We start from the raw sequence: 27,564 nt of genomic DNA on the forward strand, positions 1-27,564 counted from the left end.
ACACCCCCCCCTGTGTCCACTTCTCTGTCTGTCTGTCTCTCCCCCTCCCGATTCTCCTCAGGTCTCAGCTCCTGGTCCCAATTAGTGGGTGGCCGCCAAGGCGGTCGCGGGGCCCCCACCCCCGGCTTCTCATTACCGCTGGCGGCTCCTAATGAGCTGGGGTGGGTGCTGACCCGGCGCCCCTGGCCCCCTGGTCTGCGTCATTGTCCGCTGCGGGGGCTGTGGAGGCGATATAAGGGGGCTGCCAGCCTCGGTGCTTGAGCCCACTGCGCGGTAGGGGACCCATCAAACGGGCTGCGGAGGGTGGTTGGGTGGTGGGGTCCGGGGTTCTGGGCCAGGATACGGGCCTCAGTGAGCTCTTCCCTGTCTCTCCACAGGTGATGGAGACCCGCCAGGTACCCAGGAGCCCCCGGGTGCGGCTGTTGCTGCTGCTGCTGCTGCTGCTGCTGCTTGTGCCCTGGGGCCACCGCACTGCCTCAGGAGTCGCCCTGCCGCCCGCGGGGGTCTTCAGGTACTGGCGACGTCCAGGTCTCCCAGGATGGTTGGGGACTCAAAGAGATGGAAAGAGACCCAAAGAGAGTGGGGAACAGAGACTCAGAAAGGGGGACAGAGACCCAGAGAGAGGACAGAGATGGGAGGTGGACAGGGAATATGCAAGAGTAAGAGATACAGAGAGATTCTGAGAAAGGCTTTGGAGAGACTTGAAAGGAGTCAAAGCAGGAACGGATTTGTTCCTTGAGCAACGTTTATTGGGTCTATAGGGCCAGGCATGAGCTGGGCCCTGGGGCCAGACAAGGGTGTCAGCCTGGGTCTCTGTACTCAGAAAGCTCTGAACCTGGTGACCGCAGACACCCACACAGAGAAAGAGAGAAACAAGGAGACAGAGACCGAGCCACTAGAACAGGTCTTCCAGTTGGACCGCAGGGAGGACAGGCGGGGCGGCGGACGGGGGGCCCGGACAGGCGGTAATCGCTCCTCTCCCTCTCCCGGCAGACTCCGCACCCTGCGCCGGGCTTGCATGGATCCGACCGCCCCGCAGTCGCGGCGGAGCCTGGCGCTGGCGGACGATGCGGCTTTTCGGGAGCGCGCGCGGCTGCTGGCCGCCCTTGAGCGCCGCCACTGGCTGAACTCTTACATGCACAAGCTGCTGGTGCTGGACGCTCGCTGAGCGCTCTGCCCGCCCCACCTTAATAAAGACCCTGCTGTGCGTCTGGACTGCGCCTCCTGTGTGTGTGCGTGAGGGCGCGCGCGCGTGTGTTGGGTGGGGGGAGAGGGGTGTTTCTGTTTAGGGGCGGGCCCTGCATCCGTTACGCTGGTGTCTAGCCCCTCAGTTCCCGCTGTTTTCTCATCTTTCCCTCCACTCATATTCTCTGTCTCCCTATCTCCCTCTGCTCTGCACCACCGGTACCCTCGGCCCAGCTCTTTCCTTTCCTCTCACTCTGTGCCTCTGTCCCTCTCCCCCAGCGTACCTGTTCCTACCCCACCCCGGCGTCTCTGTCCTCTCTGGGATTCTATCTCCTTCTTCTCTTGTTCTCTGTAAACTCTCAGGTCTCTGTTCCCCTCTGAGTCACTGCTCCCTTCTCTGGGTCTCTGTTGCTCTCTGGGTACCTGTCCTCTCTGAGTCTCTACACTTACCTTTCAACCTCCTGGTTTCCCGGCCCTCTGGGGATCTCTGTCTCCTCTCTCTACTCTTTTCTCCTCAAAACTCTTGCTTCCATTTTTAATCACTTTCTTTTTTCTCTGCCTGACTACTTAGTATCTTCCTTTTCTTTATTCCTCTAGGTCTCGGTCTCTTTCTCCCAGCTCTCATTTTCTCTGAATTTTGCTTTTTCTACTCTCATTTCCTGACTTCTCTCTGGGCACAGTGGAAATACCGGGGGGCTCTGGAGATGCATCTGCCACTCAAGACCAGGCTTCCCTAAATCTAGCTGTGTGATATTGGCTTCTAATCTTCGAGCCTCCTTTTCCTCATTTGAGAAATAACCAGATACACTATGAGACTTAAGTACAGAGCCTGTCACGAAGCAAAATGCACTATTAGAAAAAGGTTTCCGCCTCTCTCGTAGCAGCCTCCAGCAGTTTCTTCAGGGTTTTCTAACGGCGCCGTTCCCGGGAGACCAACGGGGCGCCAGGTCTGGGCGGGAGGAGAGGCGAGAGGGGCAAGCATCAGGCGGAAGGACCGGGCGGAGACAGCGAAACACCTGGGCCACCCGTGAAGGAAGCGAGGAAGCACCCAATCAGAATCTACCTCTCTCGAAGCTCTGCCAGCCCTTCAGCCCCGCCTCTCAGTGGCGACCATGGCAACCCACTCCCAGCCGGACGCTGAGGGTTCTGAACTGCGTTCCCAGGGCGCAGCTCGTGCGGACCACGCTCTGGTTGGTCTAGAGAAGAGGCTGGGCGCGTCGGTGTAGGGAAAGGGGGCGGGGTTGAGGCCTGGTGATTGGCAAGCTCTCCCATAATTTGCATTTCCAAGAGGCGGACCGCGTCCTAATTGGCCCTTAGGCTGTGGAGTGGGGCCTGTTTCCCTGTTACTCAGATACACCGAACAATGAGTAACTGTACTCCTCACGACCAACTAGAGTTGGACAAATTTTACAAATAAACAAGACTGAAAGTCAGGAGTAATGTCCCCAAGTTAGTTAGCGCTAGTAAAGGACAGAGGATAATTGGAACCCAAATCTGTGCAACTTTAGAAGAGCAGACCATTCGACGACTCTCATGGAGAAATAGAACTAAAATGTTATGAGCAGTTACTATATGCCGGGCACCCTCCCAAATACTATTGTATTGGCTCTTTCAACCCTGAGGGGAGTCTCATCCTGTTTGCTGAACGGCCTGTGCTTTCTGTACTTCCTCCCTAGATCTCTTGCCTAGCATTTGAGGCTTTTCACAAAATGATGCCCAGAACCCCTTCCCTTCTCACTCTACTCCCCTCCTCAGAAAACTTCAGCAATCACCAGTTTCCACCACCATCACAGCTAATAACACCCAGACCCCCATCTCCAGACTGAGAGCACAAGGCTCAGTACTCCAGCCACTTCTTGGAACCCTGACACTCACTCCATCTCACATGAGTTCAGAGTGTTCCCTAAAACCCACTCCTTCTCATGGGTTCCCCATGTTGGGAATGGCTCCACTGTCTACCAGTCACCGAGTCAGATGCAGGTGCTGTCCTTTCCCCTTCCTTCTTCTACCTCCTTCATAGCCTGTCAGTCCCTGGCTCTGCCTTCCTGCTCTGCCCACTTCTGCCTTTCTCTTCTTTCCATCCATGCACCCAAACCAAATCAGGCCTCATGCTCTCCCATCTGGACCACAGCCCCAGCTTTCTCCTCACCTCCTGCCTCCAGCCTCATTCCATTATCCATCCCCTATACAGGTTCAGAAGGTCTCTTTCGCACCCAGAGGTGATTTTACCCCTTCCCTGCTCACAGTCCTTTCCTAAGCACTTGGCAGTAGAGTTCAAGCTGGTGTTCAAAACTCTTAATGGGCTCTTGCCTACCCCTCTATCTTATTTCTCACGACTCCAAAGCCTCAAGTCCTTCCCTGGCTTCATTTTTTTTAAAATCCCAGCAACATGGTGCTCGTGCTCCCCATGGCTCTCTACATGCAGAGGCTCTTTTCCCTAACCTGGTTTTCACGTATACCTCTGTCTGTGACATCCTTCCCTGCCTCTACTCACTAAACCTTACTCATATTTCAAGACTAAATGCAGATGTCACTTATTTGGGAAGAAATCTAACGTCCCAGGCTGGTGCTTTTTCCGAGCTCCCACAGAGCTGGCAGCTACCTCTATGACTGTCTTTAAACAGGTGCAACTCTGTCCCTCTCTTGCTCAAAGCTCTCCCAAGGAAGTCTCTGCAGTGTTGAAACTCTTGTATATTTTAACCTGGGTTTTGGTTTCATGGGTGTTTACATGTGCAATAATTTATCCAGCTGATACTTAAGATTTGTCCATTTATCACTGTATGTAAGTTACACCTCAATAACAAAGTAAATAACCAAAAACAAGTAATAAAACCTCCCCAAATTTCCACCATCCTTGGGAGAAAAATCAGTGCTCCTTGGCTTGGCATTGGAGGGTCTATTTTTCTGCAGATTTATCTTCTAAGGTCTAGCTGTGGCAAATAGATGATCACTAAATTTGCTGGGTGAACAAATGGCACACCACTGGTCCCTTTCCACACACACTGGTGTGTGTCTGGCCCTCATCTCTTTCCCTCTTTCTGCTGGGAGAGATGCTCAGTCTCTCAGCTGCCCTTGCAGCTAGTGGTGATTGTGTCAAACAGTTCTGGCCAACAAGACACAAACACAGGTCTGCTGCTGGCTCTGAGAAGGCTAGTGCTTGTCTTTATACTAAGGAGGGGACGTGTCCCCTTCTCCCTGAAGATATGACATATGAAGCTACAATACCTGTCATCTCCTGAGCACGAGGGAAGGGGCAACAGAATTACAGCACAGCTGTCCTCCTCCAGACTTGTTTTGTGAGGCAAATATAAACCCTGGTGCTTAATCCATTATTGGGTGAGTTTTGCTATTGTTAAGAAATGCAGTTGTCAACATCAAAAAACCAAGAGACTTCTCATGAAAACCCAATACAGGGGTGTGGATCCTGGAGCACGATCTGGGGTCCCCATGGTGGGGTAATCCCAAGTCACAGTGTCACAACCATGGGAATAACAGTAAAGAAAAAAAAAAACCCAAGGAATTCATTGAACTAGATGCTGCTCTGAGGTAATGGGGAGCATGGCTCACACTGGAGGGGGCTGGAGGTAGCAGAGCTGGAGGTGGGGCCAGGTAGGGGGTGGGGACTGGCCCAGCAGCAGGATGGAGAGCAGCAGCAGCAGCAGCAGCAGCCCCAGGACTGGCACAGGGATCAGTGGGTGCCTGGAGACCCTTCTGGGAGGCAGAACAGTGCTTGGGGGAGCCCAGGAGAGCCCATGGTGTCCCAGCACTGGGCAACGTCCTGATGTCTGACCACCACCCTCCTTCTGGAGATACCTTGGGGTGAACCTGAGCTGCTGGGGGTGCAGGGGCTGCAGGCAGAGCTGGCTCCAGACCGGCCTCCTGTCTGGGACCAGCTCCTTCACCACTGGCACCAGGGCTTGCTGCAGATCTGGCTCTGAAGGGCAGCTGATGGGGAGAAAGGAAGGCAGGATGATCGTGCTGGACTTCTTCTCTGCCCCAAGTCCCCTCCCAGGTCCTTGGGTCCCGTTACCTCGCAGGAGGGCTTCCTGGAATGTCTCCAGGTTGTGAGTCTCCCAGAGGGATGGGGAGATCCATCTGAAAGGACAAAGGAGACAAACCTGAGACTCTGGATCCTGGACTGGAAGAGGTGCTCAGCCCACTGGACAGAAATAACCACATGGAAGAGTGTGGAACACAGTGACTCAGTGTGTGAGCTTCACCAAGACACACCGCTGCATTGCGGTCCCAGCTCTTCCAGCTTCCTGCTGTGTGTCCCTTGGCAGGTCACCTGACCTCTCCAGGCCCCATCTGCCCCATCTGCCAGACAGAGGTGATGACAGCACCTACTTCACAGGGCTGAAGTGGAGAATGAATGAATGAATGCAGGCAAAAATAAAAAAACCAGGAGATGGGCTCAGAACTGTGCCTAGCAAACAGTGAGTCCTCAATAACTATGTGAGCTACTCTATATTATTATTGCCATTTTCTGCCTGATTATGGAAGTATCCAAGCCTCCTGAGGGCAGAGACCCCATCTTCTTCAGGTGCCCAGCCCTGGGCTGGGCCTAGTTCCGCGTGGACACTCCTTGGGTCCACTTTCCTGCCCTGCACCAGGTCCAGCAGACACTTTAAGATTAAAGCTCCAAATATTCCTCCAGGGGCCAGGCCCAACTCACTTCACCACCTCATCCCCCGTGTCTTTCTGAAAGGGCTCCCCTCTGTAGGTCTCAGGCTTTCCCACCACGCCTTTGCTCTGTGGATGACGACGACGATGGGAGTAACAGCACAATAATAAATAAAGAGCTCCAGGAACCGCAGTCCCAGTCACTGTCTTTACCACTGTTACCTACTGCAAGTCTGCTCTGTGCCAGGCCCTTTACCATGTGATCCTTAACCCTCATCCCCACCCATGCTGAGAGCTGGGTAAAGATCATCGTTACACCAGCCCTGAGGAAACTGAAGTGGGGCCCCCGTCTCCATGGAAGGGAGCACGGCGTGGCCATCTTGGATGGTTTGGACCCCGACGGGTCCCAGGTGCCTGGAATGGAGGCTGGCGCACCTTTGGGTTCTCACTTCCCTATCTGTGGACTGCGGGCTTCTGACTTCACCAAATTTCCTTCCTTCCCTCTTCCCTTGCCTGAGAATCGGAATTGTCACCTGCCGCTTTGAGGAGCAAAGGAGCCAAGGTGTGTGGTGCTGGGCGGGCAGCTGTGACAGGTGCGGCGCCCCAAGGGAGTTCCGGGGTTGGCCAGGGCGGATCTGGCCCTTCTCGTGTGTGGGCGCATATGCGTGAGCATGTTCGCAATCCGGGGGTGTGGCCTCATCTGCGAGGCCTGTGGAGTAGCGGCTGCAGCCCTGCATCGTGCTTGCTTGGGGAGGGGGGGTCCCCGGGGAACATTCTGGCCACCCACTGGCCTGCAGCCTCCCTCTACAGCACTGTCTGCTCTCATTAGCTACAGCGAGGGCTTTGTTATTTCTTGGCCAAACGATTTTTCTGTCTGCTTGGGTGGAGTGGGGGTGTGGGCAGGGGCTGGGGAGGAGCTGTGACTACAGCAGCCTCACTGGAGGGCCTGGAGTGGATGGTGCTGGGAAAGCTTACCCTGACCCAGATCTCCACCTCCTCCTCTTCATCTCTTCTGGGCAACCTGGGGCGACAAGAAAGTCACTGCAAGCATCTGTCTCCCCTGCCAGGCTCCCATTCGCCCCTCTAAAGCAGGGGTCTTATCTCAGAGGGGCACTATGGATGGACCTGGAGGCTGTTTGGGAGCAAACTCTTGCCTGTTGGTCAGTGCCTGTATTTTTCAGGGGAATTTTCACCAAATTCTCCAAAGAGTCTGTGACCCCTAAAGGGTCAGGGGACTCTTCACCTCACTGGCTTTCTCAGCTGCTACTTTAGCAGCTGAGCCTCCAGTGGGAGCTAAGGCTTCTGGTTCTCACTGCCCCAAACATCGGAGACTCAGACCTCTCCGAGACCCCAGGGCACAAGTACACCTCACCCCCTGCACCGTCTTCCTGCCTGGTGGGTGGGCCACTTTCAGTGAGTCTGTCTTACTGGGTTTTCTCTGAGGACTGAAACTCCAGCTCAGACTTCCTGACTCCAGAATACAACTGTGAGCCCCACCCCTTCCCAAATAATTCCTCTTAGAAGTGCAAGCCCCAGCCTCTGAGCCTCCTATGGCCTCTTTGGGGTCTCAGACCTCAAGCTGCTCAGCTTCAACATCACTTGGAGACCCAGACATTCACATCTGCCACCACCTTCACCGGGGACCAGGGATCCAGCCCTCCAGCTTTGGCCACCGGCTTTAGATCCAGCACCCTCAGGATACAGTTGTTTCCTCAACTCTCAACCAACAAGGCATCCAGGCTTGTAGGCCCCTGGTTTCTGCCCGAGTCAGACACGCAGCTATCTGATCCCCTGAGACTTCTACTCCAGGACCCGGGAGGCTTGTCCCCCAGCCCCTCTCAAGGTCTAAGCCCTCACCCCTGGTCACCTCTAGGGACCACAAGATTCACTACTTCCCTCACTCTCAGCTTCGCAATCTGTGGATCATTCTGCCCTTGCCCTCCTTCCCCCACCGGAAACTCAGATGTCCAGCCCCCACACTAGTCCCAGTCCCCGCTGCAGTTCAGCCCCGTCTTCCTTCCATTCCCTGGTGACGCAGGAGGAGGTCACAGCTCCAGGCCCCAATCCCGCCCAATCTCAGCTTTCCCAGACAAGTCCAATTAGAGGCCGTGTTAGGCAGCCTCATTAGTTTCTGAAGCCAGGAGCCTGAAAGAGGGAAGCGGGGGAGAAGGAGGCACCACAGGAAGGCCGAGGCCCCAAGGAGGAGGGTGGGCCCAGACATCTAGCACTTTCTCTATCCTCAGAGGCTGCACATGAGCCTCATAACAGTTGTGTAACAATCCCAGGGCAGGGCTCACACCACCCCGTCACAAAGTAACCGAGCTGGATATGAATCCAGGCTGTCTGATTTCAGAGCCCCTGATGGAATCCCAGCTGTCTGGGTACTCTTCTGGGGCTCAGTCTGGGTCTCCATCTCAGGCCTCCCTGCAGGCCTTGGGAGAAGTGTGTTTAGTGACAGTGACTGAGCTGTCCCATCTGCCTGACACTTGTCTTCTTCTTGTCTCAGTGTCTCCTATATGAATACTGCTCCTGCAGGACCCTATGCAGCGCCTATCCCCAAAGCTTTTCCCATTCCCCAGGTAGGGTTAGATGCTGGAAGTCCTCCTGGAAACATCTGGGTCAGGGTCTGTCTCCTCCCAAGACCAGAAGTTACTGAGGGCATGGCTAGATCTGACTCATCCTGGTTCAAAGGCCCAGGGTCGCCTCAGCGTCAATGAATGAGTAAATGAGTGACTGATGCAAGATTCCCTAGGGCTCTTCCAGGCCTTGTCCTCTATCCGTTGGAGAATCTGGCATCACTCTGAGGCAGAGGGATGGCTCAGGAGGACCAATCTTCTTACCACATTGATCGCTCTTTCCTTCCTTCAGGAGGGTGTGCTGGCTCTCCCTGCAAATTTCTCTGCGGGAAAGAAAAGCTTAGGTCTCCTAGGCTGCAGCACCTGCAGGGATTCACCACCTGCTTCTAAAACTTGCCCTTCTCTTGGGCCCCTCTTTGAGGGTGGCTCTGTCTTCCCCCCAGGAGCAGAAGCCAGGAACCGGACAGTTATTCTGGACCCCACCAAGCCCCTTTCTCCTTCAGGACCCAGGAGTCCAGGTCCCCCTAAACCTCTCACGTCCCACAAGCCCCTCACACTCATCTGGGCCCCAAAGAGGCTCCAGCGCTTCCCTTCCAACCCTCTTCTCCTCCCAGGTTCCCAGTCTTGAGAGGGCCCCACCAGCTGCTCTCCCACAGGACCCATGTCTCTCTCCGTTTTCTCTGGAGACATCCATCCTTGCCTGTGGCTTCAACCACCAACTCAACACTGTTTTCTAAATATATCCCTGAGCTCCAGCCTTGTGCACCCACTGCCCCTGGGCCAGTCCCTCCTATCTCTCAGGGGTGCTCACATCATGGGGTTGCTAGGTTAGTTCAGCGTCTTTTTCTCCCTTCCCAGGACCCAGTGCCCCCAGCAGCTCTGTCTCTGCCCATCCCTTTTCCTCCATCCCGAGGCCCTGGCCTGGCTCAGCCTTCATCCTCTCCCTCTGGACCTCTGCCCCAGCCTCCTCCCTGGCCTCCCAGCCTCCAGATGGTCCCCATGTGGCCCCAGAGGAATCCTTCTACATCCAGAGTTGACCTGTCCCTCCCTACTCACAGCCCTCCTGTGGCTTGATGGAGAAAAGCAGTCTCTCAGCTTCATTGACAGGGACTTCCTTTCATGATCTGGGTGGCTGGCCTCATCTCTCACTAGTCCCCAGCTGCCCTCTACTCACCAAAGATGATATGTGGTTTCAGGCTCCCATATCCTTGCATATACTGTTCCCACTGCCTGGAAAGCCTCTCCTTCCTCACACTATTTAACTTCTCTCTTTTTCTTCAAAATAAACTCAAGTGTCAGTTTCCCTGTGATACCTCCTTCCAGCTCCTACCTGACATGGGTACTCCCTTCTCTGGGCTCCCAAAGGGCCTGCCCCCTCCTCTAGCACATCCATCACCCTGCTCTAGGACGGCCTGTTTGCACCATCTCTCTACAAGGCCTTGAACACTAAGGGGCCCAGGCCCTGAGTGACTCTGCTCTGTGTCCCCAGGACCCAGCGCAGGCGGCACCTGGAGGCTGGAGTCAGTCTTCCCCTCCACGAAGCATCTGAGAGCTTGCAAACAGCAGAAGCTCACTTTTATTTCCACTCCCCCTGAGGGATGTGGCTGTGTCCCCCACAAGCTGTGTGAGCTCTTGGAGCTTCAGTTTCCATGAGGAACAGGATGAGGGGCGAGGATGTCTACCTTGCAGAGACAGTGGGAGGGTCAGTGAAGAATCCAACAGGAGTGCTGGTGTTGAAGAGAAACAGACGCTTCTCTCAACCCAGGGAAAAGTGAACAGAGAAAAAAGTTTCTCCTTTAAGGATGGTGAATGGCTTTGAAGTAGTATTTTCAAGACAATACAGCGTTGTTTACAGACCTGTTAGCAATATTTTCTTTTAAAAAAGAATTCTGGCACTAACAGATTAAAATCTCTTTTTTCTGCTGTGAATACTGAAGATGAGTTGTCTCAGTTATTTCCAATAATGTTTGAAACATTGTTCAAGTAATTATGGAAGTCATAAAACAATGACTATTGTTGAGTTTAAGATTTCATAGTGGGCTTGCTAAGCTTTTCTTAGAGGTATTTGTATTTGAAAGGTAAACGCTTAATGTACCTTCACGGCGTGAGGAAGAACAACTCACTTATTCCCTTCCTGCTGTAGTACCATTTTAAATCAGGTAGTTTGTGGGTTTGCTTTGTTCACTTTTGTCTACCACACCAGCTGGCCAGTCCCTAGAGGGCAGAGGTGGTGTCCTGTCTGACTTGGGGCTCCATGGCCAACACCCAGTAGGCCCTCAGTCAACATACGCCTATGGGATGGGGAACAGAGAAGGCACATGGACTCTCAGGCCCCTCTCCCAGCCCCTGGACCCCATGGTCTTGGAGCCCCTCCTGTGCTCACCTGCCTCCCAGTTGGGGCTTCAGGTGGAAACTCAGCCTCCTCATCGGTCTCATGGACGACCTCCTCCCACTGCCACATGCCACACAGAGGGTTGGAGAGATCTGTAGCTGCCACTTCTTGTTTCTGGGAGAAAAGAAGTTGTTTCTGAGGCCAGGAAGAATCAGATTAAGGCAGAAGACAAGTCAGAGGTGGGATGGAAATGGGCTGAGGTGTGGAGATGGGAGGTGGGAGTGAGCTGGTGTGAGGCTGGGTTAGGGAGTCAATGGGGGCAATACCTGGGAAGGGTTTGGTGCCTGGACCAAGGAATGGGTTTCAGATGAGGTTAAGGACTGAGATAGTCCTGGGGGAACTGGGGTGGGGTGAGAGTCAGGGTTGGGTCAGAGTTGTGGCTGCTGGTGGGTTGGGGTATTTTGGGGGTGTCAGGCCCACCTGCCAAATGGCCTGGATCTCCACACCCAGCGATGGTGGCAGCAGCCCGGTCCAGTCCACTCTTCTCACCTGAGCCACTTCAGGCAGCCTGGCCACACAGTCAGGGGGGGAAGGCTGTCTCTGTGCCTGCCCACCACCTGTCAGTCAGCCTATGCTGGGGTTGCTACCCAGTCCACCTTGTGTCTGGAGGCTGGGGGTTCCTGTCCTTGGGCTCCCCTCTGGCCTCCTCCACCCTCAACATTCCACTCACTCATCCAGCCCCTTGTGGGTCTGACTCAGCTGCTCCTCCAGGTGTGAGATTTCCAGCTTCAGCTCCTGCAGAGGAAGGAATGAGGGACCCCTGGCTCTCTGTTTTCCTTCATCCCCCACCCCTGGTCTCCTCTTCCAAGGTCAGTTCCACTCCTCTGACTTCTTTGGGCTCTTCCAAACACATATTGCCAAGGGAGAAGGGGAAGAAAGCAGTGACAGAAACTCAGGAAGCCAGAGAGCCAAAGAGCAACAGGAACCTTGAAGGTAACTTACCAGCCAGGGAAACTAGAAAAAGGAAGCCAGAGATGGAAACACAACGAACAAGGAGAGACACAGAGAGGCAAGAGAACACATGGGGAGTAAGAGACTCTAAAGACAAGGGACAGAGAGAGGAACTGCCCCAGAAGACAGACAGACTAGACCCAGAGAGAGGCAGAGAGAAGAACCTAAACAAGCCAGGCAGAGACACAGAAATATGAGGGGAAAAAAGGAAACATAAGGAAGACACAGAGAATGAAAGTAGATGGAAGATGGAAATAGAGTGAGAGAAAGAGAGGAAGGAATAGAGAAAAAGTGAAAAGGCAGAGAGACAGGAGAGACACACAGTCAAACGGTAGAGATGGTAGAAACAAGATGTGGAGACTCAGAAAAAGATAGACAGAGACAGAAAGAGGCAGCAAATCCCAGAGATGGCAAAAGAGCAGTGGGGAGAGTGGGGCCAGGCCGGTGGGTTACCTGGGTTGCGGTTTTGTACTCCTCCAGGGTCTTGGCCAGACTCTCCATGTGCCGAGTGCGCTGGGAAAGCCCAAAGCTGACTGAGACTCGGCTCAATCCACCCAAGACACTGAGGTCAGTGGTAGGGGGTGAGCAGGGTGTGCTTGGGGGAAGAGCTAGGGCCTGAGGGAGAGCACCAGTTTCCCGGGAAACCCAACTCCTCCAGGCTGCTTATCCAAGGATTAGAGCCAGGCAGGACTTCCCTTTCCAGATTCAGGGCAGGAGACACATAGAAGGCAAAAGTTAATCCCCGAGACCCCTCACCTCGGAGAGGATGGTGTCTCGTTGGCAAATGAGGCGTTCACACTCGTAGAGCTGCCGCTGCCGGAGGAAGGAGCCCGTCCATCTGTCTGGCCTGTCCTCCCCTCCCATCTCACTCTCCCGCCCCCTCCTCTACCTCCCTCCATGTCTCTGGACATCAGCTACATTGAGGGGATTTCAGCAGAGCTGCCCACTGGCCCTGGGAATCTGACGGCTTGATGAAAGTCCCTGACCTCACCAGGTCACAGGGGCTGAAACTGGTGAGGTAAAAATGGCCTCAGGGGTGATGGGAAGTTGTAAAGGCACTAGGGAGGGGTAGCACCTTCAAGACATCCTTCTCTATGGCCAGCTCCTCACTCCTCTTCTTCACTCCATCCCGCTCTGCCAGTAGCTTCCCGTTCTGGAAGAAGGGACCCCGGTCATGTTCACTTCAGCAAATGGCCATGAGATATATATATATATATCATACACACACACATACATACACAAAATAATACAAATATCTTTTATATAATGATCACTCATAGCTGACCATTTGCTGAACACCTGATGTGCATCGGGCCTCATGCTCAGCACTTTATATGTTTTAGCCCATTTAATCCCTCCAACCATCCTATGGGATCTCAGCTTTGATTTGCAGATGGAGCGGGTCCTCCATCTGCAAAAATGGAGATAAGATGTGAGGATTAAATGAGCTAATAATTATTGCTAACATTTACTGAGCACCTTGCCAGTGTTAACTCATTTCTTATGCCCTGTTTTAAAGATAAAAGACAACTGAGGCACAGAAAGGTTGAGTAACTTGTCCCAGGTCACACAGGTGGGAAGGAATTCATGCAAATACACGTTAACATACGTTAATGACCACAAAGCATTTAGAACAGTACCTGGCATAAACCAAATGTCCAGTAAAGGTTACATTAAACATATTTCTAAAACTTTGTATTATGAATTTTAAACCACCAAAAGTAAAAATAACAGTATGAGGAACCCCCTTTACCCATCATCACCCAGCTTCAATAAATATATACATTTTCCCTGTTTGTTTCTTCTCTGTCAGGTTTTTTTGTTTGGTTTTGTTTAACCAGATTATTTCAAAGCAAACCCCAGGCATCATATAATTTCACCTGTTACTACTCCAGCATTTATATGCCCTACTAGAGAACTTTTTCTTTAGCAAAACCACAATGCCATTATCAAGCTTAACAAAATTAATAGTAATTCCTCAGGATCACTGCACACCGAGTGCTCTTTCTTGGTTTTCATTGTCTCACAAGTGTCTTTTCACATAAAGATACAAACAAGGTCCACCATGGCTTTTGGTTGAAATGTCTCATTTCTTTCCATCCGACAGTGATCCCCTACCTTCCCAATCCTAGCACTTTTTTGGGCACTTCATTTGTGGCAGAAACCAGGTTATTTGTCCTGTAGAATTGGTGCATTTGGATTTGGTTTACTGTGCTCTCATTTCCTGTGTAGGATGTTAACCATGTTCCTCTTGCCTTATTATTTCCTATAACTTGTGGATAGATCTAGGGCCTTGTCCAGACTCTTGTTCAATTTTTTGGCAAGAGTTCATAGGTGCTGCTATACGCATCACACCGTGCGTTCAGGAAGAATGTAAATTCTGGCTGTCCCAACTATGAATGTTTACACTGTCATCCCCAATTTTACAGAGGAAATTGTGCAGTGGAGGGGCTAAGAAACTTAGCCAAGGTCATACGGAGAGTAAGTGGACTCAAACCCAAACCTGATTCCAAATCCTGCACTTTTAACTCCCAATCTCTCCTCTGAAGCAGACTCAGCCCTGAATGAGAACAGGGAACCAGCTTTGTCCTTCGCCTCAAGTTGCTCATCACTAGAGGTGGAGACTGACACAGAAGCAAATATTAACAAGGTTGAAGAAGGTTCTGAAGAGGCCTAGGGCCTGGGTCCTGTGGGAGCCCAGGTGAGGGGCTTTGCAAGAAGGCAGTACTGGGGCTGAGTCCTCAGAGCTGAGGAGAGTTATCTGGGAAAACAAGGGGCCAGGAGAGGGCAGCCCAAGCCAGCCACAGAATGCGGCCCTGAAAATAAAATGGACCAAATTCCAGTCTAGAGTTTCCAGGCACCAAAAACCTAGTGAGTTGCCCTGAGTTTCAAAGTGAGGCGGTCACTGGGGGAAAGCATTTCGGAGCACGGAGGCAGTCTGACTCCCCTTTGCCACACCCCTCCTCCCAGTGCCCCTGGGGATACCAAGGCCAGCTCCTCCCTCTCTACAGCCAGGCTCAGCTCCAAGTCCTCCATCACCTGCCCTCCCTCCCTCTCAGTCTCAGCGGGCCTGGGCTGCCAGGTGAAGGGCGGAGGAAGGACGGGCCAGGAATGCTGTGTCAACATCTGTCCACCTGGTTGGGATTTGCAGGCTGGATCCTGGGCCTCTTGGCAGGGAATCTGGTTACTCAGCCACTCCTGCCTTCTTCTGCAGTAACCTGAGCCCTGCTCTGTAGGTTCTTGTAGGAAAGCTGAGTGTCTGAGTGTCCCTTACTCCTGCATTATTCTACTGTAACTTGAGAACTCAATCTATAGATGCTCTGTAGGCAGCTGCCGGGGAGGGGGAGGGAACCAAGAATAGCTTGTTTATCGAGCGCCTATGATGTCCCAGGCGCTGCTCAAGGCACTTGCCCTGGCAGCAGGCCCTCTGGACCAGGAGGAGGCAGAGACCGCTGGCTGCCATTCACCCTGCTTATTCCTTCTCCTGCTTTCATTGGGGGCTCACTCTCCACGTGGACAGAGGGGTCCCAGCCCCAGCCCTGGAGGTGAAATCAAGATGGAAATCTAGGCGGATTCAGGACACCAGGCTGGTTAGCTAATCCAACAGCCATTCTCACCCTGCCCTCACTCATTTGTCTCCCACTCTGCAGGCTGAGGAAGGTCAGATATTCTCCCAGCTTCCCTTGTCATGTGATCCAGTTTGTCCAGTGAGATGTAGGAGAGGTCTGCTGGTGTGGGGGTGAAATAGGGGTGCTCCTGGAAAAGTTTTTCCTTCTTATGAAAAGAGAGAGCATAAGAGGAGCATTCACCCCTCTTTGTCCTGGTTTGAGGGAGAACATGAAGTTTGGAACTGTTGCAGCCATCTATGATTCTGAGGCCACAGGCAAACAAGTCAAAAAGCTGCCAACCTAGCCCAGAATCTTCAAAATCTCTTGTTAAGTAAACGAGTGTCCTTCAGACTGAAGCTGCCATTTCTTCAGCATTTTCTTCCTTGGAGCTGAAAGTATTCCAGCCACTGCTGTGTTACCCATGCCAGGGAGTCGTTTGGCTATAATCATTTGATGTCACTTTCGCCAATGAGATATGAGGGAGGTTCTGCCATGGGGCTTCAGGGCAAGTTTCTCCTTGTTCTTAAAAAGAGATGTTCTGGAAGAAATAGTCACATCCTGTCTGCATCCCATGCCTCACACCATGACAGCCAACCGGCAGTGAAGATTTCCTTTGCTCCAAGAGAGGGAATTTTCATGGAAGAGCCAGAGCACAATGTGGAGTATTTTTTGGTTTAAATGTAAAAGCCATAATACAGATGTAGGACAAAGAGATTTGGGGGGATAAGGCAGAATGAGTATTATTGCCTGGACTGGGCAGTGATCCTTAGGGCTGGGGGAGGGGTTTAGGAGAATCGAAAAAGAGAACAATAGGATGAAAATGGGCCCTGAGCCAGCCCCAAGCTGTGAGGGGTGGAGAGGATGGATGCAGTTGAATCACAGAATCCCTGGGACGTCTGGGAATCTGAGACAGGTGTTTCCCAACTCACTCTCAGAACTAGCAAGGTGTGTGAATTATAGAATAGAGATGGCTCTGTAAGGAGATGAGGCACAGAGGGCCCCGTGAGGGTGACAAAGAATTATAGGAAAGCAGCTAAAACTCTTCTGTGCCCCTGGAAGGGTGTGGAGGACCCCCAGCAGCATTGGTGGGTTGTGGGGTCCAGATGAGAGCCACCACCACTGCAGATGCAGTGAGGAGAGTACGTCAGAGACCAGAAGGCAATGTCAGCCTCCCAGTGGATGCTAGTGTGCAGTGGTGACTAAGGCTGAGGCCCAGATGGAACAACAAACATCAATCTTGTGACCAGTAGGGAGAATAGACATTGACTGAGGAGCACTGAGATGCTGCGAGGGTCTGCAGCAACTTAGATGCCACCTTGTGTACGTGGAGGGGTAGTAGGGGGGTCAGTGATGAGTTTCATCATCAATTGATCAGTTTCAGTTTCCACCTAAAAGGACTAGGTGGGCCCAGAATTAACTAAGATGATGTTTTCTGTCTCAGATGGAATACGGCTTGAATTAGACATGAGGTTGGACTGGGCCAGTTCATGTTATGTGCTAAGCTCTGGACTAAAATCACCCATTTAATTCCCACAACAATCCTATTGAACAGATACCCTTCTGCGCTGTTCTTAGAGAATAAAACTAAGGCTCAGGAAGGAGAAGTCACATGCCTAAAGATTGTCTGTTTTGTAAGTGGCAGAGATGGGATTTGAACTCAGGACTGACTTTAGGGCCTGTGTTCTTTCCGCTATTAATAATACTAATATATGAACAACATTAGCTAACTTTTAGTGAGCTCTTACCATGTGTCCTGCCTTGTTCTTAGGACTTTACAAGCATCCTCTATTTAAATATCATACAATCCAACCAGGGAGATTCCATTATGATGCCCATTTTCACAGGTGGGGACACCAAGGCACAGAGAAGGGATGGAATGGCCCATGCTTATGGAGACAGCCTCAGCATAACCAGGCAGTCCGCCCCATGCCCCACATTCTTACCAACTGTGGCAGTTCTCACATGTAACGATGTGACCTTCAGGGACATTCATACATTATTGGGATTCTAGGGTCTCCCTCACCAAACTGAAGGGTGTTTGGGGCAGCAGGGGGTAGGGTGGGAAGATCCTGAGGACTGGGGAAGGGGTGGGGATGGGTGCTGGGTCTCAGCTCACCTCCTCGTGCAGAGTCTCCATCTCAGCCACCAGATGCTGCTGCTCCTTTTCCTGACCAACCCGAGAGAGAGAACAAAGGCTTCTTTTCAGAACTCCTTGCCCCCATATTGCCCTTTTCCCACCCTTAGGAACACAACTCAGGCCTGGACCATTGAGGAACAGGGCTGAGGAATAGGTCTGGGGACCCCTGATGGCTCCCCTTTGTCACAAGAGGGATGGCAAGTAGATCTGGACCCAAAGTCTGGGGTCAGCGGGACCTGGACTGAGGGAGGAAGCCTGGGTGGCCTCTGCCCTCTCGCACTCCACACTCAGGCTCTGTTGCTCAGACTCTGAGAAAGTGGGAGGAAAGAATGCACCTTCATGCCCCTTGCCCCAAACCCACCGTCCGCCGGGCCTGGGCCAGAAGGTTGCGATTCTGTTCCTCCAGGCTCTTGGCCAGAGTCTTCAGATCCTCCAACTCCTCATCCACAGCCTTGGCAAACTGCAGAGCCTGCTGGGTGCTGAGTTGGGGCAGGGCAGGTGGGTCACATGAGAGAGAGGAAGACAGAGACCACAGTGATAGATCCACTCAGAGAGATGGGAGCAACAAAGAAATCCCAGAGACTCAGAGAAAAGGAAGGAAGGAGACTGAGTAGTGGGGCAGAGACCCAGTTTCTGTCTAATAGACTGAGTGGGAGCAAGCCTGGGGCTGCGGGCAGGTGGGACATGGGGGTGAGGGAGGGCGGGCTGGGGCCAGGCGCACCTGCGGAGCTGCTTGCGCAGGGCCAAAATCTCCTCCCGGAGGCGTGCAGACCCCTCCTCGGCCGTCTCCACACTGCGCTGCAATTTGGCGTTCTCCCCCACCAGGCGGCGGTTGCTGAGCTCCAAGTCCTCCAGACTGCTCAGCAGGTCAGCTGTGGTGGGCCTGAGGGCAGGGAAGGTCCAGGGTCACTGCCCACAGCCCTGGCCTCCTTTCCCCAGGTCAGGGTAGGTGTTGGTGAAGGGAAGATGCGGCTTTTGGAGAGAAAGAGAAACAGGAGGGAGGCTACCCTGTTCTTCCTGTGCTCTTGGCACAGCCCCTGTCCCTCACCCACTTTCCCGAGGGACCCGAAGCCCTAGGCCAAGCCCCGGGCCCCAGGCAGGCAGGAAGTCACAGGGCAAGGAGAGGGCAGGAAGGGGCCTGAGGATAGGTACAACTCAGGTCTGGGGTCTTCGCCTCCGAAGCTCTCCAGGTTGGCTGGATCCTCAGCTTCTGGGCATCCTGGAGGGAGACATAGAGGGTGGTGGGCTCCCAGGTGACCTTTGATGTTGGGGTACTCCAGGACTATGGCCTTGGTCCTCCTTTAGCCTCCACCTTCACATTAACTCTGGGTGATTCCACCTGCTCCTGGGGCTGCAATTACATCCACCATCCAGAAAGGACTCCTGCTCATGGGTAACTTGAACTCAGGCTGGATCTCCTCATGTCCCCAACCACCCCACATTCATCATGCCCTACAGTGGGCAGCCCCTCAACTACCCTAAACCTGTTTCTCCTCTCAGTACCCCAACTCACCCACCCAGACACTGGGCTGTCCTGACTCCCTCACTCCTTGCCTTCTTCCCCGGACAGCCTCCTCTCGGTCTTCTAGCCTCCAGCCTCTCCCTCCTGTCCTTCCCCGCACTTGGCTGCAGAAGGGTCTTTCCTTGTTTGGAGCTGACCTGCCTCTCCCCTGCTCACAGCCCTCTCTTGGCCCCCAAGCCCGGTTGGAGGAGGTTGAAGAGAATGCCAAGAAGGCTGTATTTTTTTGGCTTTTGTTTTGTTTTTGTAAGAGTGGAGAAACACAACATCAACACTTTTTTATGGAGCACCTCCTATGTGTGAAGGCTTTGGGGTAGAATGGTGAGCAAACCAACTAACCAAACAGCGTGGCAGGTAACTAGTCAGATAATCAGATTTCTGCAGGAAAGGAATGCAGGTCTGGGCTGAGTGAGCCGAAGAGTAAGGGCCCTTAGCCTGCAGCATCCCAGAGCTTCCCCACCAGGGCTTCCCCACCAGGTGTGCAGGATGAGGAAAGGCCTGGTAGACAGTTTAGGTTGAGAAAACAGCCTGAGCCAAGGCTGGAGATGAGGCAGGTGAGCAGGCAAGGCCAGAGGGACTGCAAATGCAGGGACCAAAGTGCAGGGAGGGGCCGGCTTGAGGACCATGATGGTGATGGTGGGAGGGGCCTTGTAGGCCTCTGTAATGGGGTTGGTATTTGGAGAAGGAGCTGGAAACAACCTGTGAGGAAGAAGAACCAAACTCAAAGCTCAGGGAAGGTAGGGACACAGTCATGGAGTAAAAACCAAAGCCTAGAAAGCCAAACTCCACAGCTCCACGTTAGAGCAAATGCCTCTGGTGTCCCACCCTATCCTTTGCTCTGCCCCCAGGTGGGAAGTCCCCCCCACTGTCTGACTCTGAGCCTGTGTGCTTCATTCTATATATAGCAATCTCACCAGATGGCTGTTGCTGGGAGGTCAGGGCTCCCTCGAAGGCGGTCTCCTCTTCCAGCTCTAATCCCCTGTATCAAAGGGATGAAGCTTCGAGCCCCCTGCAGCCACCACCCTCGTCCTGACCAGCCACGGGCAGAGGGGTTGGGGGTGGCGGAAGGAGGGGCCAGATCAGGTGAGAGCAAGCACCGTGGGGAGGAAGGTGAGGCCAGATGGCAAGTGCCTGGGGCCAGATGGAAAAACAGGAGGGGCGAGGACTGGGTTTGGAGGAGGGATGGGGAGGGGCCCTGCTCTCCTCCTTCCAGCCCCTTTTATTTCTGCCCCACAGACTTCCTCTGCCTCCCCATCGTAGGTACTTTACCCTCAGACCCTCTGCCCCTCCCCCAACCCATCTCTTTACTTTTCTTTCCTCATCAGCCTCTTTCCAGCCACAGCAGGTCCCTGTGCCCATAGGGTGCTGGCTGTAGTAAGCAGAAATGAGGTTAGATCTTAGGAAGGGTTTCCTGGGGGAGGGTGGAGGTGCAGGGACTCACCCATCCAGCTGACAGGCAGCGATCCAGTCTCGCATGATGACCAGGAAGGTGTCCAAGTCCACGGTGGCCTGAGGGCCTTCCCCATTGGGGTCCAGGCTGCAGGCTAGTGTTTGGAGGCGCGCATCCTGGGGGCCCCGTCCCGTTACAGCCTCCAGGTAGGCTAGTACATGGGTCACAGCCACGGTGCCTAGGGATAGAGCATGCTATGAGGGAGACGGGCAGGTGAGGGGTGGGGGATGGGGATGGCTTTGAAGTGGGACCACTGGCTGGGCTAGTGGCACCCCTGCACCACGGCCAGCCGGCTGAGACTCCTTGGACAATACCTTTCCCTTCTTCTCAACTATTTCACATAGAAATGGGGCCCAGGCATCCCTACCTCAGAGGGTGGACGGGAATACCAGCTGTGCCCTACCAGGCTCACCGTGGCTGACCTTCTTCCCTCCTCAGGCTCCAAAGCCCCACCTTCCTCTGTCAGTGTCCCCCAAGTTTTCCTCCCCACACTGTCCTTGTCCTGAAAGGCCTCCATCCCCTTAGCTACTTCCTTCCGGAAGCTTCCCACACTCACCCACTTTCAACCTAGCCCATTGCTCTCTCTGTGGCTCCCGAGATCCCAGCCCCCAGGCTCCATCTCTTTTTATTCCTTGTCTCTCTGACCTGTCCTTTGGGGATCACAAGCTTCAAATGTGGAGTTGAGTATTTGCTCCTCTAAGCTGAGCAGAGTCCCCAGGCTCCCCTCTTCCGGCTTGTCCCAGAGGTACACTGAGGAGACAAGAGAGCCAGCCCACCCGTGAGGAAGGAGGATGAATAGAAGTGAACTAGTCCTGGGATCCTGCGGAGGGAGCAGGAAGCTTTGGGTGGGGGCACGCAATGTGAGAGTCTTTGAATTACCTCCCCCCCTCACCCCCTGACCTGGGGATGTGAGCCCTATCTTTCAGGCCAGGAAGTGCCCCCTGCTGTCTAATCCTTTGTGTCCAAACCACTCAGGAGCCCAGATACCAAGTACAGCCTTTCCTCCTCTCTTCCCATGCTTCCCAAGCTCGGCTCAGAGGGGGCCAGGGGCGGAGGAGGGCAAAGAAGAGAGGATTCTGGGAGAAGCCGAGGATGAAGCGGGGCCCAGGAGCCAGGAACAATCCAATAATGCGCGGGCAGCGTGGATCGATCTTGCCTGCAACATCTCCGGTCTCCTAGCCCTCCTCGGGGGGCTGGGTCTCTCCTCACATCCTCAAGGCTGGCGTCATCCGAGCCCCGGCTAGGGGCTTGAGACAAAGGGGGATGGGGCGATCCAGCCAGGGTGGGTGGTGAGGGAGCAGTTAGAAGCCCAGTTGCATGACTGTGGGCAAGTCTGTTCTCCATTTGTAGCCTCAGTTTCCCCACGAGTAAAATGGGGAAGTGATCCCTTTCCTCAGCGATGGGTTAGGTCTGTGTTTGTGAAGAGCTCTCTCACTCCACACACACACAATGTGAATATCCTGGGGTCTGTTTGTCCACTGCTGTATCCATTGTGCCCACACATAACAGGCACTCAATAAATGCTCCAATATACAGGAGGAGCCTACATTTCCCTACCCCAGGAGCCACTGGGCCAGTCAAGCCTCTTTTCTAGGGCTGTAAGTAATCTTTGAGGCTCCCTGCCCTGCTCTTGGATAGGTGGGTGTAGCATTGGCCCAAGCACAGGGTCTGGCAGACCCAGGGGACAACCCGGGCAAGGAACTCAGCCTCTCTGAGCCTCAGTTTCTTCCTCTGGAAAATGGGGAGGGAGGGGTGTTTTCCCTCCTAGAGTTGAAATGAGATAAAAATCTAGAAAAGCCCAGCAGAGGGCCTGGCATGTGGTAGAAGCTCAATAATAAAATTGAACATTTATTCAGCATTGAATAGGTGCCAGGCGTCTTTTCAGCATCTTGTATGAACCATGGTGGCTGGTATTATTAGCCCCACTTTACAGATGAGGATACTCAGGCACAGAGAAGTTAGGAACTTGCCCAAGGTCACATATTCAACATACAAGTGCCCTTTCTCATTCCTCTAACTCTTCAAGGATTCTTTACAGTGAGCTAAAATTCGGCCACCTCGGGTTTGAATCCATGCTCTTAGGGAAGGGGAGCAGGAACCTACAACTGGGGGAGACACTCCCCTCACCAAGCATCCCGTGTTATGGAGGAGGGGGGCCCAGCGACGTCTGTCTGGCTCCAGATGTCACGGGCTCTGAGGATCTGCATGTATCTACAGTGCAGATGTGACACTGCCTCCCAGGGCCCCTCAGGAAGATGTCACTCTGTCTCTCTCCGTTCTCTTTCTTTCATTTCCTTCCTCAGTGTCTCTATCTCTCTGTGTGTCTCTGTCCTGTCCCTTCTCTAGTTTTCTCTCTGGCTCTTTCTGTCTTCCTCCCCATCTCTCTGTCCCCTGAGTCCCGCCTCTCTGTCTCCACGTCTGTGGCTTTTCTTCCCTGTCTCTGCTTCTCTATGCTTCTTTTCCCGTGTCTCTGCAACTCTCTGCTCCCCGAGCCTTCTCTCTCCTTCTGCTGTCTCTCTGTCTCTTTTCACCCGCTGCCTTCCTCGGTCTCCATCTCTCTCGGGTGTGTCCCTCCCTTCCTTTCGTGAGCCTCCCAAAGCTGGCTCAGCCCTTGCCCATGGGTTCCTCGGTGGCCGCGCGCCCTCTGCTGGTGCAGATGAAGTTTAGATGCTGGTCACTCGGTCCCACTGCCCTGACTTCCCAAACCTGGGTGTTGGCCTCCTACCTTCCTATCTGGAGAGACTTCTGAGGCCAGAGTCCAGGTCTGCAGTCTTGAGAAAAGATGCAGGCTCTGCTGCTGGACGCTAGGAGGCTCTAAGAAAAGGGCCCTGCCTCTCCTCTAGGCTGGGATCCTCCTCCCCATCAGATTGGGCTCTCTCACTTAACAGGTGAGCTTCAGAAAGGACAACCCAGCGTCTTCCTCCTGAAGCTGTTTTTGCACCCATTTTGTCTGCATCCATCCAATCACTCAGGGACTTAGTGATTAGGTTCCTATTACATGCCAGGCATTATTCTAGGACAGCGTAACCAACAGGGCAGACACTGGCCACAGTTGTTCTTGAGACCTGAACAGTATTGAGTGTGAATTGAGATGCTCTGTGAGGGTAAAGCACACACCAGGTTTTGAAGACTTAGTATGAAAAAAAGAGAAGAACTCCAATATATTTATACTGTTTTGGATATATTGGGTTAAATAAGATCTATGATTGCCATTCATTTGTCTGTTTCTTTTTTCTTTTAACGTGGCTACTAACAGAATTTACAATTATGTCTATGGTTTGCACGTTGGCCAGTGCTGCTCTAGGGACAGGGAATAGCAGAGTGAATAAAACCGAGCCTGTCCTGTGGAGCTCATGTTCTAGTGAGGGAGACGGAGTCTAAAGAGGCAGACAGTACATGTTAGTGCTATGAAGAAAAGTAAAGTGGGAAAGGGGAGAGAGGGCGACAGGGCAGCTGCTTGATAGAAAGCAGAGATCTGAGTGAAGTGAGGGGTGATGCTGCCAGTCCCTGGAGAAGGGCACTCCAGGCAGGGGACACGGCGCACACAGAGGCTTCTACTCTCTCCCAGTCAAATGAGATCAGGTGTCCAGGCAGGTGGGCACACAGCAGGAACTTAATCAAATGATCGATACCTCGCTCCCACCCTGCATCAAAGTGGAGGCTCTGCCACCCCTAGCCACCTCTCCTAAGTCCCCGAGTCACAGCCTGGTGCCTCATATGCCCTCTGCTCCCTCCTTATCCTCCCGCTGGACAAACAGGGAACCAGCCACTTACTTTTTGTAGCCGGACCACCCGCCTGGGCCTCTGGCAGGTCCATGGGCCACCCCTGCTGCTCTGCAGCTGCTGATGAAACTAACAGCCTCTCTCCATCACTGGGAGGGACTGAAAAAGGACTGGCTGCTCCAAGAGCTCCTGGAAGGACAGACAGGGAAATGGCCTCTGCAGACCAGCCACTGCGCTGCCCCACCTGTGCCCCAGGCCACTCTGGGTTCTCAGAACCTGTTTGCCCACCCCTGCCTGGACCAGAGCAGCTCCCGCTCAGACCTGTTTTATGGATTGGAGGTGGGGGCTGGGAAAATGGGGGCCCAAGGAGTAGGCGGAAGAGATCAAAGTAGGGCTGGTGGGTGGGGGTCACTGCCTCCTGCCATCCCTCCTGTTTATGAAGTTCCCCAGCCCTGTCCCTCCTACGCTGTCCCCTCCTCTCCTTCCCTAAGGCCTGGATCAGGCTTCAGCCTCTCCCCCTGGGCCCTCGTCCCAGCCTCCTCTTCAGCCTCCTGGCGTCAGTCTATCCTCACAGGGCCTCAGAGCTGACCTGCCCCCCTTGCTCAGTGTTGTTCCATGGCTCCCCAGCACCCTGGGCAAAAAGCCTTGACCTTGGACTTGATATCTAAGGGTCTGCACGGCCTGGGTCCACCTGCCTCCCCCACTCCAAATCCCACTTGCTGCTTCAGCCACTCTAAACTACATGCTGTTCCCCAAACTGGGCTGGCTGTTTCCACCTCCCGGTCTCTGGCTGGGACACCCTCCTCCCCAGCCCTTCGTGTCTTAGCTCACATATCCCCTCTTCTGGAAAACATTTCTGAACGAGATGCTGTTTCTGGGGTCCCAAACCGCCCTTAGCTACTGACATTCTCGCTACGTCCATCTGTATTTGGAGCTGTTAGCCTCCCTGGCGAGCCTCCCCTATCTCTCTCCTGCTCCCAGCCCTCCCATGGCTACCTAGTGCCCTCAGGACTAAGTCTCAGCCCCTCAGGCTGGTGTGGAACAGAGTGGTCCTTTTAACTCCTGGCTTCTTTTTTGTCACTTTTCGCTCCGCTGGCTGACCTCCAGGTCCCTCACTCTCATCACAGCTTATGGGGATTCAGCATCTGCCCATGGTCCTTCCCAGCCCAGGTCACACTGCAGGCCCCCTCGTCCCCCGTCAACACAGCAGTTAGGGACTCCCTCCCCTGTGCCCTGACAATGCCCTGTCCTGCCTTTGTTACAATCAGCTTGACCACACGACTTTTGGGCTCAACTCCAGGACACCTTCCAGAGTGAAAAGGGCACTCTTAAAAATGACAACAGACAACAGTGATCTTCAGGCTGAACGGGGCACACTGGGGCAAATGTTCAACATAGGGTTGCCTGGGGCCTGTCTGTCCTCACCCCATCCACTCAGCCCCTCTTTACTCACCAAGGACTCCCCACACCCTGCTCTCTGTGGCTCCAGTTGTGGAATATACTCTTCTTGTCAGCTTTTAGAAGGTTCTAGAAAAAGGGGTCTTTAAAGAGAGACTCTTCCAGGGTGTGGACAAGGATGGAGGATGCAGAATGAGGCTGAGTGGGGAAGGGTGTCTGTGAGCGAGGGTGCTGACAGGCACTGGGAGCCTCTGACAAGGTTTGAGGGATAAACTCTTGGTAAGGGACCGAGGGAGGCCCTGGTGGACCTTGGGGGTCTTTGGGAGATTCTAGCAGGAGGAGGAGTCAGGCAGGAATTCTGGGGACTTTAAGGGGGTCTCTGACTGGATTTCTGGGGAGTCTCTTGGTTTCTGAGGGGGCATCTCTGACAGGATTTTGGAGAATCTGACAGGAGTTTTGGTGGGTTTGACAAGATTTCTGAGGCTCTTTGGCAGAACTTTTGGGGGCCTCTGACAGGATCTGGGTAGGGAGTGAAACGGGATTTCAGAGAGGGAGGCTCTGAGGGAGAAGTCTGATAGGACTCCTGAAAGATTCTGACCAGATTTCAGGGGTCACCTATTAAGATTTCCTGGGGGTTCCTTTCAGTATTTCTGAGGAGATTTGGTTAGGATTTCAAAAAGATTTCAAGACTTGGAAGGCCCTGACACTGGGGACTCTCTTCTATGATAAAAATCTGCCAGGATTTCGGGAGGGGCTCTGACACGGCTACTCCAGGGAACCTCGCCACGGCCAACGCGCACCTGCGGTCACGTCCCAGGCTCTGGACACAGCTGAGGGCCACGAAGGAAAAACGGCAGTTGCGTTGTGAGGAGATTAGCGTGCGCTCTTCCCGCCAGAAAACGCAAAGAGCGCGGAGCGGTACCGAGGGGTCGCGCAGCGTCTAAACCACCTGGGATCCACGCCCGACGCAGGCGCACTCAGGGGCAAGGCGCGCTCTGGGCTAGTCGGTTACGGGAAACAGCGAGGCCGCGCATGCGTAGGGCTGCCCCGGCGCGCGCCCAGCCTGGTGGAGCGGGCGCATGCGTATTGTTCTAGCGGAAGACTGAAGAGGTTACAACTAGGAGGGCACGGCGGGACGGCTGCGTCTTCTTTGCCTTCTCAAGCTTCTGTGAAATGGGCCCAAGCAAGGGAGAGTTGGACTAAGGGACCTCTTGTCTATCCCCCACTTCTTATCAGCCACAAAGACGTGCCCTTTTTGCCCTCTGTTCCGTGCCAGGCTGCCGGTCACCGTCACAATGATGTCCTGCCCTGTCCTGCCCTGTCCTGCCTTGCCACTCCCGTACCTATTTCTAGTCATCATGTATTAACAGGTCTCCTAAGGATTCTTTCCAAAACCGTTTTATTCATCCTTTTTAGGAGAGACTGGAGGAAAAATAACCTCAGATTTCCAACTAGAGAGAGGAAGAGAATTACATCCCAAATTGACTCCAAAGGAGAGGCATTTGGGATAAAAGATGTCCCACCCACTCAGCCTCTTTGCTAGCCCCGACACAGAAAAAGAATCCTTTTGCATTTTCTGGTACATCCCACCAGCATTCATTTAGCTATTACTTCCTCAGAGAGGCCCTCTCCTGATGCACTGTCTCTCTCTGTGCTTACGGTTTTTAGTGGTCATCGTGACAGTCTCACCACATGACATATTCTATATTTGTGTACTGTCTGTCACCCCTCACTGGAATGTGAGTTCTTAGCAGTAAGAGGCTATTTGAGAACTAGAACGTGTCTGGCCCAATATGGGAGCTCAAAAATTTTTTTTGAATGAATGAAGAGACAGAATCCATTCCTCTTAACTACTGGGCAGTGTAGAGTGATAATAAGGCTGTAGTCAGACTTCCTTGAGTTTGAATTTTGGCTCTGTCACTTCCTACCTATAACCTTGGCACAATGGCTTACCCTCCCTGAGCCTCAGTTTTCCTCCCAGAAATGGAGATAACAATTGCTT

The 27,564-nt window shown here is 53.4% G+C and overlaps 2 protein-coding genes across 10 annotated transcripts; one reads left to right on the plus strand and one right to left on the minus strand.

Moving 5' to 3' along the window:
* The first annotated feature begins 50 nt into the window (after nucleotides 1-50).
* On the plus strand, nucleotides 51-1,659 carry PTH2 (parathyroid hormone 2). 2 transcript variants are annotated; one of them, XM_074369248.1, is made up of 3 exons: nucleotides 51-161; nucleotides 378-511; nucleotides 994-1,659. In XM_074369248.1, the coding sequence occupies exons 2-3, from the start codon at nucleotides 381-383 to the stop codon at nucleotides 1,166-1,168; spliced, it is 306 nt and encodes a 101-aa protein (XP_074225349.1). In that variant the 5' UTR covers nucleotides 51-161; nucleotides 378-380; the 3' UTR covers nucleotides 1,169-1,659. The 2 variants fall into 2 exon arrangements, with proteins under 2 accessions (XP_074225349.1, XP_074225348.1); XM_074369247.1 differs by having other exon boundaries at nucleotides 69-273; nucleotides 994-1,656.
* A 3-nt stretch (nucleotides 1,660-1,662) lies between these two features.
* KASH5 (KASH domain containing 5) lies at nucleotides 1,663-26,578 on the minus strand. Of its 8 annotated transcripts, none has more exons than XM_074369246.1 (21): nucleotides 26,363-26,578; nucleotides 25,618-25,705; nucleotides 24,216-24,353; nucleotides 21,087-21,191; nucleotides 20,433-20,619; nucleotides 19,906-19,970; nucleotides 18,625-18,691; nucleotides 18,194-18,355; nucleotides 17,834-17,951; nucleotides 17,452-17,502; nucleotides 12,803-12,880; nucleotides 12,484-12,540; nucleotides 12,181-12,240; nucleotides 11,447-11,511; nucleotides 11,197-11,284; nucleotides 10,768-10,890; nucleotides 8,649-8,707; nucleotides 6,784-6,829; nucleotides 5,216-5,280; nucleotides 4,999-5,130; nucleotides 1,663-2,201 (listed from the first exon to the last, which is right to left on the minus strand). In XM_074369246.1, the coding sequence occupies exons 3-21, from the start codon at nucleotides 24,256-24,258 to the stop codon at nucleotides 2,018-2,020; spliced, it is 1,755 nt and encodes a 584-aa protein (XP_074225347.1). In that variant the 5' UTR covers nucleotides 24,259-24,353; nucleotides 25,618-25,705; nucleotides 26,363-26,578; the 3' UTR covers nucleotides 1,663-2,017. The 8 variants fall into 8 exon arrangements, with proteins under 8 accessions (XP_074225347.1, XP_045366650.1, XP_010945262.1 ...); XM_045510694.2 differs by lacking the exon at nucleotides 1,663-2,201 and adding an exon at nucleotides 3,941-4,896; XM_010946960.3 differs by lacking the exon at nucleotides 1,663-2,201 and having other exon boundaries at nucleotides 3,941-5,130; nucleotides 25,618-25,691.
* Nucleotides 26,579-27,564: the final 986 nt, after the last annotated feature.

The sequence above is a fragment of the Camelus bactrianus genome, chromosome 9 (assembly GCF_048773025.1).
Source record: "Camelus bactrianus isolate YW-2024 breed Bactrian camel chromosome 9, ASM4877302v1, whole genome shotgun sequence".
In the NCBI taxonomy this organism is placed as follows: Eukaryota; Metazoa; Chordata; class Mammalia; order Artiodactyla; family Camelidae; genus Camelus; species Camelus bactrianus.